Source organism: Gracilinanus agilis, chromosome 1 (assembly GCF_016433145.1).
Source record: "Gracilinanus agilis isolate LMUSP501 chromosome 1, AgileGrace, whole genome shotgun sequence".
NCBI classification, from domain to species: domain Eukaryota; kingdom Metazoa; phylum Chordata; class Mammalia; order Didelphimorphia; family Didelphidae; genus Gracilinanus; species Gracilinanus agilis.
Window position 1 is genome coordinate 587148765 of NC_058130.1, and position 19315 is coordinate 587168079.

General features: G+C 36.7%; 1 protein-coding gene across 1 annotated transcript in view; it reads left to right on the forward strand.

The window, feature by feature from the left end:
• The window catches only part of NFATC1 (nuclear factor of activated T cells 1), a 149891-nt gene that overhangs the window by 121033 nt on the left and 9543 nt on the right, over positions 1-19315 (forward strand). Inside the window, exons 7-8 of the mRNA XM_044667241.1 lie at positions 10313-10368; positions 16715-16847. Coding sequence (XP_044523176.1) covers positions 10313-10368; positions 16715-16847 — 189 coding nt within the window. The remainder of the gene's footprint in view (positions 1-10312; positions 10369-16714; positions 16848-19315) is intronic.

A 19315-nucleotide genomic window follows, 5' to 3' on the forward strand; every position in this document is an offset into this window, starting at 1 on the left:
CTCAGGCTCTCTAAGACTATAAGTTGCACAGAAAATGCTAGTCTGTATTGGAAGAGAGAATTTCCTCCTATTAGAGTTCCATATGGCAATGAAACCATTAGTCCATTCTTTATCTCCATCCCTACTAGCAAGCTGGATCAGGAGATAAGACTATATGGAAATTAAGTGACAGCAATGTTATTGTGATCCAGTACCTTCCTGACAATTAATGAAAAAACTCAAGTGAAGACTTTTTCAGGTTCAAGAAATTGTTTTTGTTTGTAGGAACATGTTCATAGAGCTCTCCATTGCAAATACACCTTTTCAAGTGCTCACCACATGGTCCCACCACCGAGTTTAATAAATCAAATAGTCCTGTAATCCTGTCTACTTGTATGACTTCATGTTTATGGATCCCAGGGGCCCCAAATATGCTGTTAATTACTCAGACACTTCAAATTAGCCTTCATTCCACCATGCTCAAAATCCTAAGACCAAGCTACAAAGTAAATTTTCCCTAGGCATTATGCTCAGTGACTATGAAGTTTTAAGTTTGCCAAAGAATGAGGTGATGAACACCGCCTGCTGTAATTAGTGTGCATGGTGAAATTTTTGCCTAGAAGCATATGATACAATTGGGAAATCTCAGTTTCACCAGCTGAATGTTGCCCTGAGCAAAGCTTAGGGGTTTGGGAAATGGTTTTTTTTCCCTCCCTTTAGTAGTTAACTATTCACACAGCAGGTATTAAAATGCAATATTATTACATTAGGTCACACAGTTTATGAAAGATGATCTGTAAACCTCTCCTGTCAAAAAGAAAGCACTTTTAATAGCATTTGGAGAGGGTGGGTCAATTGAGGAACAGCACATGGATTTTTCTTTTTTTTTAGCTCTCGTCTGATGCATTGGAAAGCTCCAGTGCTGGAGTCTGCTTTGACGAGATGTGATGAGCGGCCAGTGACCGGAGTCTTGGCAGAGCTCCATTTGTTGAGAGATCTTAAATTCCCTGAGATCTTTCCATTGCTCTTTCCACTGCCAGTAGCAGTCACAGCTTGGGGGCATCCAGCCAAAAAGGGGGTCATGTTTCACATTGGTAATCAAACTGTAGCTCCTGCAATAAGTAAGCAAGTGGCAGAATCCCCTTTAGACAGGCACTGCTTTGTGATTTGGTCTCTCGTCTCTTGCTTATCAAGGGTCAGTGTACCATCCTTGATGAAATTGAACTGATTGTATTCATTGACTCAAACCTAGCGACCAACACTGGTAGGTATGTTTCTGTAGCAGGAACTAGAGGGCTGTGGGAGGAATTGAAAATCTAAAGTTCACATGAAGGTCATTTGTGCCTAATTCTTTAAGATAAATCACTAGTTTAAAGGATTTGGGGGAAAGGATGCCTCTGGGCTTGTAGTCTCACCAGGTGATAGTGGAATCCTTTCACATATCCCTGGGAAATCATGACATGACTTGTAGGAAAATATCTTGACGTTTCAGATTTTCCTGGCCGTGATCATGAGGGACAATATCCATTCACATGTACTGTTGTCGTCATTATCCTTGCTTATGCATGTCTTTGATCATCATAGACATAAAAATACTACAGTGCTGACCTCACCAGGTTGCATTTAATATCACCAACTCCACCATGATATTTGATTCACACAGTCCAGAAAAAGCCTGGAGAACTGTAGTCTCAAAAAGTTAGACACGAGACTTTCAGCTTTGTAGACTGGCACAGGGCTATTAAACTTTCTTTCAGAAAGAATAACTCTGCTGTATGGCATATAAAACAGAAATATATTTAATATCTTTAAAAAGATTTAGCCCTGTAACCATATAGGACTCTGTATGCAGAATCCCCTTTAGACAGGTACTTCTTTGTGATTTGGTCTCTCATCTCTTGCTTATCAAGGGTCAGTGTACCTTGATGAAACTGAACTATAAATCCCAAATATATATTTTACTTCTTGTGTGGTCTTGGATAAATCACTTAACCTTTTTGGGTTGAGAGAGCCTCTCAAGAAGGTTGAACTAGGTAGATCCCTAACATCTCTAAATCTATGATCTTATAGTCTGAGGAGTTGCTCTCCTGAGAAAATTTTACTGACAAAGAAGTAATATCAAGTCATTTGAGGTAATATATGTAGATTGTTTTGTAAATCCAAAACGCTATATAAAAGTGAACTGTCATTATTCTTTCTTCCTTTAAAAAAACAACACAAAACCTTACCTTCTGACTTAGAACCAATGTGTATTGCTTCCAGGAGCGATAAGGGCCAGGTAATTGGAGTTAAGTGACATGCCCAAAGTCACATGGCTAGGCAGTGTCCAAGGTCAAATTTGAACCCAGGACCTCCCATCTCCAGGCTTAGCTCTCTATACACTGAGCCACCTACCTGTCCCTATTTTTATTATTTCTTAAGGTTTTGCTTTGTTCTATTGCTTGTGCAGTATAAAAATTGAGCAATTGTCCTCTTTATGAATTTAAAGATCTTCAAGATCTTTAAAAGAAATTAACTAAAAAGGACAAGAAAGTGAGAGTAGATTCTCATCTATCAAGGGAGAATGTGACATATTTGGTGGTAGGTGTATGTGTGAAACACATGTATCTATGCACTTGTGTACATATATGTATATAATTGTTTCATAATTTTCTGATGCAGCTTCTACCATCAACATGAGTGAAGTGTCAAATTTGGAGGGGGGTAACCATATGAACTTTGTCATGTAACATCTCTGTTTTTGTTTTGGATTATATTGGTAGTCCTTTAGCTTCTTGATGTCTAACTTCTTTTCTTCTCATAAGAACAAGAAGCCTGACCAGGTCCCCCAACAATTTGCCATTCTCATTCCCTCTAAGGCAGTGTCATCATTACATGTAGATAGATCAAAAACCGTCTTCCCCGTATTATAAAGGGAACCAAGACTCAGAGCTCAGTGTCTGCTGCCAATCCCTGACACGTAGGAAAGAACACCTGGGTCTGTTTCCTTGCCAGTAGTCCACTTGGAATTTTCTGTTCTGCATATTGACAGTCTTGCCATTTTAGGGTCAAGGGACAATAGGAAATGGTCACTTGGAGTGTAAAGCTAGCTCTTAATTTTAGTAGGCTTTTTTAAATTTGAAAGATAGTGAATTCCTTGAGAAAAATTCTGCAGAACAATGGGTTTACCATAGAATCATATCTTATCAAGGTAATGTTGGCACGGCATGATCCTGAAAGACCACTGACAGGAGTACTAATGTTCCAAATGAGCTAAAGTTGGCAAGGAAAGTTAAGGAGTTTTTTTTTCTAAGCTATATTGGGAAAATTTTTAAAAAGTCAAACAGGAAACAGAATCATTGCTTGTAGTGGATGGAATAATGACAACAGAAGACAGAGCTGCTGCTCAACATTTATTTTGCTTCTATTTTCTTTGCTAAGGAGTCAAAAAGGGAGGTGATACCCAAGGTAAGTAAGGAATCAAGAGATGGCACCTTGTTGCCCCCACTGAGTTCAAGACACCTCTTCTAGATGAATTACATACTAGGATATTGAAAAACCAGGTTATAAGATTTTGGAAACTTTGTCTACCATCTTTGAAAGATTATTAAGAACTGGAGATTTACTACAGGATTATAAAATGTCTGTGAGTTTGCCTTAGATTCCTGACAAAATTTTAGGTCATATTGTTCTTAATTTTTTTTCAAATTATTTATTTATTTTTAAAACCCTTACCTTCCATCTTGGAATCAATACTATGTATTATTGGTTCCAAGGTAGAAGAGTGGTAAGGGCTAGGCAATGGGTGTTAAGTGACTTGCCCAGAGTCACAGAGGTAGGAAGGGTCTGAGGACCTAGGACCTCCCATCTGTAGATCTGGCTCTCAATCCATTGAGCCACCCAGCTGCCTCCAGGTCATATTGTTAAAGGGCTGATTAGGGAACATCTAGAAAATTAAATGGTCACAGCTTCTTCAAGAGCATATCCTATCAGGCTAACCTTATTTCCTGTTTTGATGAAGTAACTAAACTGGCAGATCAATAGAATGCTACTGTTGATATAATCTACTTAGATTTTAGCTAAATGTTTGACAGGTCTTCTGACGCTATTCTTTGGATGAGGTAGGTACAGATGATAATACAATGAGATAGTGATCTAGGACTGGTTGATTAACCAGAGCAAAAGAGAAGTCATTAATGGGTTGGATGTCAACTTGGAAAAAGATCTTCAGTGGCATGACCCAGGGATCTGCCCTTGGTCCTGTGTTATTTAACACAGAGATGGCATGTCTATCAAGTTTTCAGATAATTAGAAGCAGGGAGGAATAGCTAACATAGGAAAATTTGAGCTTTATAGATCTCAAAAGCTGGAAACTTTGGATAAATCTAATAAGATTAAATTTAATAGATATAAATGCAAAGTCTTACACTTGCACAATTGTGCAAATTTGAGATGAGTGAGGTATGTGGCTAAAGAGTAGTTCAGTTGAAGAAGAGCAAAGACAGGATAGAAGAATGAGAAGAAGCATTTTTGCTGAGCTCACCCAGTATAGTTCTTTGACAGCAACTTAGAAAATATGCCAGTTTAATTAGGAAAGTCAAGAGAATAGTTCAGCTGAAAAAGAGCGGGGAGTCTGAGTAGACCAAAGTTTAATATGATTCAATATTATGATTCAGCAGCTAAAAAGAACTCCCAAACTATATTATGTTAAACTACACTGAGAAAGGTACAGTATTTAGGAATATGGATTTGATATAATTCCACTATATTCTATTTTGGTCAGACCACATCTGGAGCATTCTATTCAGTTCTGGACAGCACATTTTAGGAAGGAAATTGAGGAACGGAAGAGTGACCAAAATAGAGAAACCAGGATGATGACAGGTGTCAAGATTATGCTATATGAAGATTGGTTGACGTGATGAATAATGTTTAGCCTGGAGAAGAGAAGAACACGATAACTTTCAAGTCTTTGGAGGACTGTCAAATGGAAGAGAGAATAGATGTGTCCTGCTTGGCCATAAAGGGCAAAACTATGAGTGATGGGTAGAAATTTAATGGGAAAAAAAAGAAAAAAGGAAAATAAAAGTCTTACTTCCCATAGGGAAAAATTCTCTGACATTTAACAATCTGTCCCAAAGTGGGATAGTCTGCCAACAAAAGTAGTATATTCCTTCTTGCTGGAAGTTTCCAAGCAAAGTCTAGTTGCCCATTTGTTGAGTATAAAGAGGATGTTCTCATTCAGGTATGGGTTGAACAAGTTGGCTTCTGAGGTCCTTTCCAATGATGAGGTTCTGTGACTCAGTGGTGCAGCCTGATGGCATGCCATCTGTGACCTTCATTTCAAGAGAATGGAGTTTACTCCATTTAGTGAGGAGCCACCTCACTAAATCTGTTACTGAATAGAGGCAGAAACTGAGATGAAAATGAATAAATAAATGAGGAAATTGATTTGTTTGGTACTCATTTTTAACTCCCCATTCTTTCTTGTGTTTATATATAAAACCAATTGATATTAAACTTAATTTTTAAACGACTTTGCCCACTTTAGATGCTAGGGAGAATTTGATAAGAATTTGCCCCAAATAGTTTATTGATGAAGAAATAGATAATTTCTTTGTATTTGGTGAGAATTTTAGAATGGGAGAGGAAGTTAAAGATAAAAGGATTCAAAAGTAGAGGAGTGTCTTAATCTTCAGGCATTACTTTCTATTGCCTTAATTTAAACATATTAATGAAACAGTCCTGTTAACTATGGCTCTCTCCATTTCTCTCTGTTTTCGTCTTGGTCTCTGTCTTTGTTTCTGTCTGTCTCTGACTTTCCCACTGCCTGACTGTCTCTGACTCTCTGGCTCTCCTTCATTTCTCTAAGAACAAAACAAAGCAACTTGTAGTATTTCCACTCTTGGTATTGAGGTAACTGAAACCAAAGAAGTCCTTGTCTAAAATGATGCCCTTTCTGCATTTTCTTCTACTTTCCCTGAGTTACCTGGGGCAGAAATATAGCAGTGAGGTGATGGGATTGGTGTTCAGAGACCAGGCTATCATATGCTTTCTGCTTTACGGCTCTTTTTGACGTGTATACTTTGTTGTTTCTATTCTCTTTTTTAATTTATGTAACTGTAAAAACCATTTTAGTTAATATGTGTTGATCCTGGTGATCTCACAGAGCTCTAACTATCCAGAACCCATTCTCTGGGGTGTAAAAACCCTATCACAGACATCTAAGAATAATGTCCAACACACCAAGAAGGATTAGAAAATAATAGAGTGTGTCTTAGAAAAGCTTTTACAGCTCCTAAATAAACTCTGGGTTGCTTTCATGTATGGGAAAAAAAAAAGTTCAGCCCTAAAAAAACACTACAATATATATGACTAATTGACATTGTGAGTTTTAAACAGCTTCTTTTTCAGTCCTGTGGAGTGTTGGAACAGACCCACAGTGCCCTGTTTGTGTAGAAATCTTCTAGCTGGGTGTGGTGGGGAAGCCTTTTCTGTGACTCATGCTGTAGGGAATTCCCTAATGATTTGGAATATTTTTACCCCTGGACTTCTATGCAGTTTCCTGGAGCACTGAGAAATGCAGTAAGGATTTGATAAGGCTGAAATACAAAGGCCCATTCAGGGCTGGCCATTTCCCTTTCCAGTGGGAGGAGGGTTTTGGATAGGATGGAATCTATCCCTCACCTCCAAATTCAGGTGCCTTGCAGAAGACAGCCCTAAGATGTGATGGATCCACTTGGCAGAACTTGCCATTTTTATCTGCTCTAAAAGAAATTGAATGGATTATAAGAGCCACAATTTCATTGGTGGTGACTCCAGGTGTTTCAGTAGGGAAGACTGAGGGTAAATTAGTTAATGGATCCTGGAAAAGCAAGACATTGGTAGGCATTCCTAAAATTGCGTTGGAATGGGCAATAGGGACTGGGCTTATAGTTTCACTAGTATAGTAAAACTATGGATTAGGAAACAAGCCTTAGAATCCTTCAGATTTGCCTAGGAAACTGAGAGTTTTAAGAACCTTCCCCAGAATCACACATTAGGTACATAGCAGAGGCAGGACTTGAATGCAGTTTTCCAAATGGCAATTATTTTTGTGTGTGTGTGTGTCTTGAGTTTCTCTCTGCCATTCAAAACAGTCTCAGAGGATACTAGCAACTGAGTAAATATCTATGCATCTTGCCCTTAATAGATAGGAATAAACTGTAAGAAGGAAGGAGAACCATGTGCTTTTCCTCCAAAGATAAGACTGCAAAATGATCATTGCCACACTAATAGCCAAATTATTTTCTCTGAATTCATTACACTGTACAGAATTGAAGCCAGTGTCTGAAATGGCTTTCTATATCCTCCAAGAAAAAAAAATCAGATTGATTGGGGGAAAGCCTCAAAAACTGGCCCTTCAGAACTTCATATATATTTTGGTGCATCCAGAGAGCAAAATTTTTAACGGGAATGCCTGAAATGTGTCTGCTTCAGCTTTGTGTTATGTCTGTAATTTGAATTATTTGCATTTTGGAAAGGTATAAATTGCTCTGGTGTACTTTTGTTGGTGCCTGGCCAGGCAGGGAGTTGCCTTGGGCCCTAAACCAGCTAGGCCAATGCAGATGTGGCAAGCTTACAATGGAAACTTTTGTGGTTTATCAGGCCTCACTTCTTAGGCACATTCTGACAAGAAGAAAGGTATCCCACATGCTTATTGCTTTGGAAGAAAATTCTTTTCTCCTCCATAGGCAAATTTCCTTACCAGTTAGGCCCCCACAAACTGTTCCTATCCCAATGTTTTTTTTTTACTTTTAAATTGTATAAACCTGCAAAACATGTTTACTGTAAGAAGTTGACGTAGTGGTCTAAGGTTTCCCTCCTGGAGTAGGTCCCAGTTCGTGGGCGTTGAGATTTCCCTCTTGGTTCACCAGACGTAACATGAGGAATTGTCTCCTTTTTTTTTTTTTTTTTTTGTCTCTGCTTCATAACAGCTTCTCCTCCTTATGTTTTTGTTAAATGAAATGTCACTGACTCTTAATGAGTCCTCTATTTCCCTTCTTTCCCTCTGATGCTCACTCCCCCTCAATCTCCTCTTACCCCCCCCCCCACTCAACCCCCTTTAACAGCAAGAGTCTGGACATTCTCAAGAGAATTTCTTATTGAAACCCAAACTATGACTCTTAGCTTCTAGTTGATAGGTAAAGACTAAACACTGGCCGGAATTTTTCCCCAACAGTTTAGATTATAACACCTAAAACTTTTTTTTTGAGCAAACTTGTGCTTTGTCATAATAAAATTTCAAAAGCTTGTAGTCTAGTGCCAAAGAGAAGTAATAGTGGATTAGTTACATAAAGAATGACTTGGATTTCTTTAAAAAAAAAAGGAGAGAGAGAGAAGTAGGAAAAGATGGCAAAATCAAAGTCATTCAGGGCTCCAAGACAGAGATGTATATTATATCATAGGCTATATATTCTCTTTTTAATGTAGAAATCAGGAATTAAATACAAATATATACAAAGTAATAGCTGTCCTTTTTCAAAACCAAAAAAGCATTCTTGACCACCAGGACATATGGCTACAGTGAAAAAATACTTCATTGGCCAAAGTTCTTGAGCAGGCCCAAACTTTGGAAGTTTTGCAGAGCTGTCAAAATTCTGATGTCTTCAAGAGCAACTAAGTTTATTTTTAGTTTCACAGTATTTTTTCCTGTAGGAAAGATGGTTCCTGGACCCAAGAGACAGCGGTCTTTTTTTTTTGAATCATTGATTTAGTGGATTCATCTGGTGAATGAATTGTGTACTGGGATCTGGTAGCTCTGGGAAGTTTGTGTAATTTTGGCATGTTTGAAACATGGCGTTGGAAGGTCTGTGCATTGCTATAGTTAATATACTTTCCCCAATCAATTCAGGAACTTCTGAAGGTATTGTTCTGATTTTGTTTTACTTCCATGACTTGAAAAAGGTATATCTTTTCTCCTTTTAATATAAAACACAAGGAAAAATGTAGGCCATATATACATACTCCAGCTGTGACTTTATCTATGTGGAAATTCGCTTCCTCCACCAATGTAGATTTCAACCCTTTTAGACTTTAGTAGGTGTCTTAAGTTCCAAGTACTTAAAAAATTTTTATAGAATATTAATTCACTTTAAGTAAAAATAAAAGACTGAAGGGGTAGGAGATAAAGTTCCTTATAAATTAGTGACACCATCATTTTAATTATGGTAAATGCTTTTTAAGCCATTTTAAGAATAAGATTTAAGATTAAAATTAAGAATAATGACTTAATGGCAATCTCATAACAGCCTACCTTCTAGAGAGATGGTTTTGTATACAAAAAGTACTGTTTGCAAGCTTTCAGAATACATGAGACACTCCAAAAAGTGACATCTCTGTCCTGGATATGGTAGGCAATAAAGAACAAAAAGTTCATTCATAGCTACTTTGAACTTTTTTTAAAAAAATAAAATACAATGAAAATGGCTCTGGGTTGAAGTTCAAAAGAACTTGTATTTGCATTTGTATTTCTGAATATGGCAATAAATATAGTAAGATGCCATGGGTGTCATTTCCGCAGTGACATCTTTGGTAAGACAGCAAAGTCCATAACACCCCAAATGTTTTCTTCCTGCTGTTGGACAGAGACATAATTACCTTTGGGCCCAGCTTACATTGTCTCCCTGGTTGCTCATTTCTCTTTGGATAGATTGATATGGATTTAGTTTTAGTTGCAGTGGGAGAGAGGCATTATTTACTAAATCTAAGTCAAGATGGCTTAAATTGAAAGTTTACTAGTGGGAAGGATCAGTGTCAGGCTCATTGTTATTAGAAAATCTAGTTGGCAGGGTCTGTGGACTCTCTAGCATGGAGAATATTTCTTTGGTTAAGTTGACATGTGATGTGTAATAACCTGGTTTCTCTCTTGAAGCCTATTGTCAGCATTCAATGTCAGGGGAGCTGAAAGCTACCCACTTCATGGAAATTGATAATGGATTATGTATCATGGAATATTATGTATTATAGTTATTGATATCAGTCTATAAGCTCCTTGCAGACAGAACTGTGCCTTATTTAAACTGCAGGTTTTATATAAATTGTTTCCAACCTAGTGCTTTGAATACAATAGACCTTTATTAATATTTGTTGTTTGATCTAGAAAGATGTCATCTGGGAATCAGGAAAAGTTTTGGTACCTCAAGACAGTTATTTTCTCCTACCACAGAGTCTTCATTTCGCCTGCATAATGATAATACTAGTTGTCATTTATATAGGTCTAAGGGTGGGAGAAGAAAATGGGGAAGGATAGAGTGGGAGGTCAAAAAGTATATAAGCATAAAAGAATAGATTTATTTCTGTCTTTTCCTTTTAGATGGTCATCATGTGTGGGAAATGGAAGCAAAGACTGACAAAGAAATGTGCAAGCCAGTAAGTATTGCTTAAATGTGCTGCCATTTAAAAAAGTATATTCTCTATGTAACATGTTTCTATAGCATCTAGCTGGAACAGAATTTGTTTCCTTAGCTTTGATACATCATGTCTTGAGTCAAAAAGAACAACTAATAAAAATAATAGATAGGGCATGAACAAGTCATAAAAAATTATGGTAAAACACTCCATGAAACAAATGCTAAAATGGAGTTAAATAATGTGAAGAATAATGACAGTAATAGCAGCCACATGGACCAGGAGACATGAATCTGTCCTCCTAGAAAAGCTTTGTAAAATGATTTGGTCAAAAATGGCTATTACTAGAAAACATATGGGGCAGCTAAGTGGCACATTGGATAGACTGTCAGAACTAGAGTCATGAAGACCTGAGTTCAAAGATGGTTTCAAACACTTACTAGCTGTGTGATACTGGGCAAGTCACAACTTTTTTTTGTCTCAGTTTCCTCATCCGTAAAATGAGCTGGAGAAGGAAAGAACAAACTATTCTCGTATTTTAATATGCCTAGAAAAACCCAAATGGGGTCGCAAAGATTCAGATGTGACTAAAATGACTGGACAACTACAGAGAACGTATTTTTTTTTAATTTCAAAGCCCAAAGCTCTTGACACATTACCCATCCATTGCAAATGGGCACATGTATACTTTTCTGCTTTCTCCGCTACAGTTATTTCAATTTCAGCCAAAGAGATATCATAAGGCATGGGGGATTCCCCAATATGAGTACTGCTGTCCTTCCCATGTCCCCTGGGAAATAATACTTGATCTGAGACTTTCAAAATTGACTTGCTCTTCAGTGGGGCACATCCCCCAACTTGTAGATGACTATGTTCTCAAACCAATACTTCAGTAACTCCCTTGGGCAATGACTTATTATTAACCATCTACTATAAAGTATATGACTTTTAATTAGTTACTTTTGTTTTAAATATAAGATGGACACCACTTCAGACATAGTCTTACTTGGCAAATTTATTCATTGCACTTACCTATAAATTTGTGATGTTTTTTGATAAATGCAGAAAAAAGGGAGGCATAAATTAGCAATATGTTTTCCTTTGGCTTTTATTATTATTTTTAACCCTTCGCTTCTGTCTTATAATTGATACTGCATATCAGTTCTAAGGCAGAAGAGTAGGAAGGGCTAGGCAATTGGGATTCAGTGACTTGCCCAGGGTCACACAGCTAGAAAGTGTCTGAGGCCATATTTGAACCCAGGACCTCCAGTTTCTTGGCTGGGCATTCTATCCTCTGAGCCACCTAGCTGTCCCACTATTATTATTATTATTATCATCAAGTTTCTTTCAGCTTTACAAATAACTATCTACCTACATAATTGTATTTCAGTTTTATTTTGTATCCCTCAAAGTAGCCAGCATGATGCTAGACACTTAGAGCTTAAGGATACTTTTATAAAAATCAACTGATAGCCTCTAGAGATTAATGATTTATTTGGGGGGATCTGTAATATATGTTGGTTCTTTCTCTTCCTCCACTGGAAAGACGAAGGTGATTTAAAGTATAGGTCAGTGGTTCCCCAACTTTTTTGGCCTACTGCCCCCTTTCCAGAAAAAATATTACTTAGCCCCCTGGAAATTAATTTTTAAAAAAATTTAATAGCAATTAATAGGAATGATAAATGTACCTGTGGCCATCACCGTTTCCCTGGATCGCTGCAGTACCCACCATGGGGTGGTGGCGCCCACTTTGGGAATAACTGGTATAGGTGACTGATAAGTTTTTGTTCACTAATTAGCAATTCTGATTTACTTTCTCACTTTCATTTCTTATATCAAAATTAGTACATAGTAGTCTTGCTACTTAACCTTCTTACTGATCCTGTATTTCTCTAAGACTAATATAAAATTTTCTCAGAAATATATCAACTACCAGAAAGTGACAAAACTCTTTATTTCTTCAAACTTTGCTTCATTTTTTCTGAGGGAATACCATAGCCATAATGCTATTTTTCAATGATTCCTTAGGTTTAAATGCAGTTCCCTTCATAACTCTACTAAAGATAGGGTAGGACTCAGTTAGAGGATATAGGTTCAAATCCCAGTCCTTCTTTTTTGAACTAGACAAGTCCCTTAAATTCTTTGGGCTTCTGTTTATGTGTAAAATGAAGGGAGTGGCCTAGATGTCCTTTAAGATCTCTTTTAGCTATAAAACTATGAATCCATCATCCTAAAAATATCAGGACTATTCATGCAAATGTTGTAAGCTTACTTTCACCTTGCTTTCATATGTTATCACTTTGTAAGCCTTCTTATATAATTACTGTAGTTGTCAACTTATTCTTTTTTTTTAACTCTTGCCTTCTGTCTTAGAATCAATACTAAGTATTGGTTCCAAGGCAGAAGAGCAGTAAGGGCTAGGCAATTGGAGTTAGGTGGTTTGTCCATGGCTAGGATTTGTATGAGGCCAAATTGGAACCCAGAACCTCCCATCTCCAGGCCTGGCTCTCTATCCATTGAGCCACCTAGCTACTCTTCAGTTTATTCTTCATAATAATAAACAAGTCACCAAAAAAGTAAATATGGAAATGATATTTATCCAAAATCCATGAGCTACTCAGTTCTGAATCATTTGTATTGAGTTCTATCTGACCTTGGGCTGAGTGGGGGAGATGATAATGTCCTGGGTATCCTCAGAGAGCTTTTGGGGATCCTAATTAGGGAATCTCCAAGGGCAGATGACATTAAGGAATCTCAAAAGTGATATCCATCCAAGAGATAAGTAACTTCTGGAAGGTTAATGGTCATACGCTGCCCTTGCACATACTAAGAGAATTTGGTAGTAAGTAAAGTAAACCATAAACAGAGAATCAGACTCTCATTCCAAATAGTTCTCTAGCTCTTTGTGCATGTGATGTTGGAATGCAGAAGGCAATGGGAGCCGGCCATCTTCTCTTCCATTGGGAGCTATTGTTTACTGTACTTCACTTGCTGATGGAAACTTCACTATGAGTTTTCTTCATGATCATCCCTCAGCTGGGATGCAGAAAGACACTCACTGTATGTATGTGTCCTCGGGTCACTCCATCTCTCTATTTCACCAACTCATTGTCCAACCTCTCTGTTTCTTTTATGTTCATCATAAGGGTTTGCTTTTTTGATACATGCAATTAAATGAATCATCTCATGATACAAATAATCATAACTTTCTTTTCCTAATTTAAGTATTTTGTACATTATGATTTTCATGTATGTCATGTTTTTTTAAGCCAAGGTGAATCTGTATATTCATTGCTTCTGAAGATCCTTTCACTGCCCTATGATTGCAAATTTTCTTTTTATTACATTTTCTTTCATCTTAACTTCATTTTCCCTCTCATATGTTCAGAAATGAATGAAATGTAATGGATAATAGTAACTAATATTTATATAGCAGTTTAAGGTTTGCAAGGTTCTTTATATATTATATGTTAACTCATTTAATCCTCACAACCACACTGGGGGGTAGGTGTTGTTATTATCCTTACTCTATAGAGGAAGAAACTAAGGTAGAAAGTTTGCTTAGTAGTAAGTAGTTGTTCAGCTAGTAAGTACTTGAATAAGGATTCCTGACTCCAGGCCCAGGGTTTTCTCTACTTTACCACCCAAAAGTCTGCTAGGAATATTGGACTTCACCCAGGAATACCTGGATGATAGAAATTCCATGTCTTGATCTTTGTTAGCTGTGACTATGGGCAAAGCCACTCAATCTCTCTGAGCCTCATCAGTGAGGAAGTCTGAAAATAGTAGGAATGTATATCAAGGAAATATAGTTTCTGTTATTTGAATTTGGTAACATATTATCATGTAGTAGAAAGAGCACAGTATTAGATATAAATTGTCCTAGGTTAAGATCCTCATGCTGCCATTTACTGTATGAACTTTAGGAAGTTGTTCTGACCCTTTGATTCTTCATTTTCAAAGAAAAGGAGTCTGTCCAAGTCTGACATCCTATGATGTTTATATATTTCTGAAAGTGTATATTCTTTGTGCCATATGACCAATACTTCCTTTGATAAGAGCAGCAAAATATTCAAGGCGTGTATTAAGGACTTCCCTTAAACCCAAACTATTTAATAAAGAAGAGAGTCAAAGTGCTTTTCTCACATTTTCCCCTCCACTTTCTTTTTAAAAATTAATTATATGTGGGGGCAACTGGGTGGCTCAGTGGATTGAGAGCCAAGCCTAGAGATGGGAGGTCCTAGGTTCAAATCAGGCCTCAGACACTTCCCAGCTGTGTGACCCTGGGCAAGTCACTTGACCCCCATTGCCTAGCCCTTACCACTCTTCTGCCTTAAGGTAGAGGTTTAAAAAACAAACAAATAAATAAATGAAATAAAAATTAATCATATGATAAAGCATCAAAGGCTCTTGAGAGAGGTAACTGGATGGAATAGATACTTGACTTAAAATCAGGAAGACGTGAGTTCAGATCTTGCCCTAGATAGTACCTCTATGGTTACTCAGTTAACCATTTTTCAGCCTCAGTTTCTTCATGGGGTTAATGATAAAGCCTACTTTTTAGAGTTGTAGTGAAGATGAAATAAAATAGCACATATACTACATATTACAAATGCTGAAGCAATATATAAATGCAATGTATTAGTATTAGGAGATAATTTATCTCATAAAAATAAAAAAGGACAGTGGAAAAAATTCTCAAGTTAGATCCAGAATACTTGGACTTACATGGTGACTCACTGAGGTTCACAGGGATTAAAATGAACAGGCAAAGTCATGCCTTTACCATGGTATCTGTAAAAAAATGAAGTAGATTTGTCTAAAAAGACAGCTTCTTTGTAATTAACTACCTTCCACATAATAGCTTAGGAGCCTTTCTCTGAAATCTCTGAACCTCATTTTTTTTAGAGAATAATATGCAGTGTGTTTTATTTTGTTTTTCTAAACCTAAACTTCACATTTGTGAGTTTTCTAAACTAAACTCCACATTTGAGAATGGTTATCTCATTTATCCTGAGATAAATTCATTTATCTTGATTGCTGATAGCTTAAGTATGGGAGAGTTTCTTAATTAATATGAATTTAGTCACCCCCATACTGAACCTTTCCAGGCAAGCCCAGTTAAAGGAGCCTTGAATGTGTTGGATTATTTTTCTTATTGATCAATGTTAATTTGAACATTAGAGATGGACAGTCCAGTAACCATCAGCTCTCTTTTAGGAAAAAAAAGCCCCTGGTTGATAATTCCCTTGGATTTTGTTAGTCCATGGAAAAGTACTTTACAATGTTACTGCCCAATACTTTCCATTAGTAAAATACCACTATTGCTTATGTGTTTTTTCTTTTTGTTCACATTGGTCTAGACTTTATGATAGAGGGACTGTAGATCTAGAGTAAGTGAGATCATCCTAGGTCCTCATAAGGCATGTGATTAGCTAAGTAAAAGATAGAGAACCTTAATGGGTGTCAGATCTTTCCATGGTTGTGGGGGTTTTATTTTGTTATTGTGGTTTTGTTTGTTTGCCATTTAAAAAAAAACCTGAGTGCTTAACACAGTGTCTACTACATAATAAATGCTTAATATGCTTGTTGCCATGATTTGTCTAGAAATTGGAGCACACAGTTAATATTGATTTTCTGTGTGGGGTTTTAAATCCAGCAAATTATTAACTCCAGGTTAATTTATTCTATATGGTTTGATCTTTTGCCTTCTCATAATTCATCCTAAGATGACCCCCTCACATTACTCATAGAGTAATACAAGCTAAGTTTCAGTGAGCAAAACATAGTTAGATGAATAAATATGTTGATATCATGAAGAAAGAGGTAATAAGAAGAATTGAAAGATAGATTATCCACCATTTGGTAGTTAGTAGTGCATATAATAAGACAATATTTGTAAAGTCTTTGCACAGTGTTGGACACATAAAAGGTGCTTAATTCCCCAAACTTCCCCTCCCCACAATTGGCACAGAACTTTTGATTTCAATGTGAGAAATTCCCTGGTATGTAAACTTACTCCACCCATTCAGGTCAGAAAGTCATTTGACATTTATTATCTTAGAAAGTTGCTTGAGGACACTGAGAAATTAATGGACTTGCCTATGATCACATAGCCAGTATAAGTTGAGGGTAAGACTTGAACCCATGCTTTCCTGACTCCAAGATTTACATTCTATTCTATCACTCTAATTTGCTCCCTCTTTACTTCCCTTCATTAACATGGGTAATTAGGCTGGTTTTATTCTTTAAAAATGATATGCTTAGGGATCAAGAATTTTGAAGGATCACATGTAAATATTATCTAGTACTTTTTTTTGGTAAGATGTTGATTGGTGCCTTTCCTTGTGTATCATTCTCATTTCAGAATTCACTGGTGGTTGAAATACCACCTTTTCGCAATCAGAGAATTACCAGTCCTGTTCAGGTTAATTTCTACGTCTGCAATGGAAAGAGAAAGAGAAGCCAGTACCAACATTTCACCTACCTTCCTGCAAATGGTAACAATATATTTCTAACATTAAGCACTGGAAATGAAAGATTTGGATGTTTTTTCTAAAAGATGTAGAAAAAATTGGAACACTTCATGAAGTTGGTGCAATACAATATAACCTGTGCTGCACTGGGGAGTAAAAACACCATGTTTCATACCCCTTAGTAAGGCTGTCTCCTCAATTTCCTCTGAAATGCAAAGGAAAATGTATTTTCCCTTAAAAAAAATTTGGGGGCGTTACCTGAAGGGAAGATTGCTGATCTCTTTCTCTCTGCTGGTGGCCTACAAAATACACAGCAGCCACCTCCACTCTACTCCCTACTCAGCATGGATTTTCTGTGCCCTTCGCCAGTTGTAATGCTGCTGTGTATATGAAATTGTATAGCTCTTTAAGGTGGAAAAGAAAATACTTATAATCCCCTTGTAGATGCCTTTAGAAATAAACACTTGCTATAATGTCTGAAGGCCAATACCTTATTTGGTCACTTTACTTCAATGGTGATTTAATGCTTATGCTAATATTCCATCTCAGACCCAGTTATTGGGTATTTAATGTCATTGTAATGGGCAGATTTTCAGATGGGAGAACTTATTGTGTAATCAAAATATGCCTTTCATTGTTGATTGCCTGTTTTAAAAGACTACAGCCTTTCTGGATTCCCATAATAGCCATTAACCTTTTGAACTTTGCAGGGTATGTATTTTAAGAAAGTACCAATTTCTTTGACTCCTAATAACCCAGGAAGTGGCAAAGAAAAGGAAATCACAAAAATGTATATTCCCAAACCTGTACCTATTTGTGACCACTTGTACTAGGGCTCCCATCAGCAGAAATGAATCATGTTGATTGTTGTAAGCTTGGCATCCATCCAGTGGGGTCAAAATTTCTAGTTTTCTATTTAATCGAATGAGTCAAGATCCTGTATTTCACAAGGGCAATTTATACTTGTATAGATCCAATTATTTAAAATCTTCAACTTTTTGTAACTTTATATTCTGAAAATTTTAACTGTTATCATTTGAAAAAGAAAGGCACCCTAAAACTCATTGTAAAAGCAGTCAGATCTCTTAGGGAAATCTCAAGAATACTGCAATGGCTTCTTTGTGTTTCGAATGTTAAATGGTACTTAAAATGGTCTAGCTAAGAAGAAAGCCCTAACATCTCTATGTTGATTGAACAGTTAGGGCTAAGTGTTATATCAGACAAACATCAGTGAAATCTTCTATGATTAGATTGATGTGCTTTTGCTACAGAAATATTGTCAAGATAGTGTTTTGAAAATAGAAGAAAGGATGCATGTGACTGTCAGCATGTTGACATTTAAAAGATTTCCATGGTTTAATTTGTTCCCATGTATTATAGTCCCTTTAGGATTTATGTGACGGGGTGTTCACTCATAATTTACAGATGAGTTAGACATTCTCAGAGTAAGGTACAGCATATCTATGTAAATGAAAGTGCTCTGTTTTTCAACAGCTTTAGTGAATTTATCCTTATCAAACATCAAGTGTGTTAGATACAAAATGAAAGATTGAAAGATAAAACTGAGGCCTCATAAAACATTTGAGAAATGGAACTAGAATGGAAACCATATTTATTTTTATACTTCCATCTTGGGAGTGCATTGTGGGGGCCTTAGGTTGCAGAAGGAAGCCTTGAGACCTTTAGAATTTAGAATTGTGTCACTGGATGTGATACAGAAAGAATGGGATGACTTCCTTCACCTTTTTGTGTTGGAGTGACCAAAGAGTTATATTATTAGATCTAATGAAAGTGGAAGCCTTGGAGCAATTAGTTTCAGAACTTCAGCCACCACCATATCACTCTCAGTAGAACTGGACTTTGAATTGAGAATTCTGATCTCAAGAGACACCTAAATATGGATTAAAGTCTTTCAAATTGGGTCAGCTTAGGCTATAATGTTAAGTCTGAAACAATTATCATCCTGCTCCTAGGGTCTACTCAATTTTCTTTTCTTTTTTTTTTAGAAAATTGTTGATAGGGAGGCCAACATTTTCCCTTCCAAATTTTTGCTAGGTTTGCCTACCTCAGTTTATTTATATGTTTCATATTTAACCCTAAACATAAATATTTGTTAATGACAAGAGCTCAAGGATAGCTTGCTAATTTTTATTGTATTTGTTAAGTGTACTTGATGAATTGGGTTTGGTAAATCAATCCTAACATCATAAAATGTGGAGTTAAAATGTATTTAAAATATAATCCCTGAATTCTCTACTGATTAAATAATTTACATAGAGAGGCATGTAAAATTTAGATAATCTGAGTAGATCAGAATCCTTTAAGGTTTTTGTTTAAAGTAAGGTGTAACTAGGGATCATGTTATTGCATCCCATTCTTCTTTTCTTCCTTCCTTCCTTTTTCCTTCCTTCCTTCCTTCCTTCCTTCCTTCCTTCCTTCCTTCCTTCCTTCCTTCCTTCCTTCCTTCTTACCTTCTTACCTTCCTTCCTTTC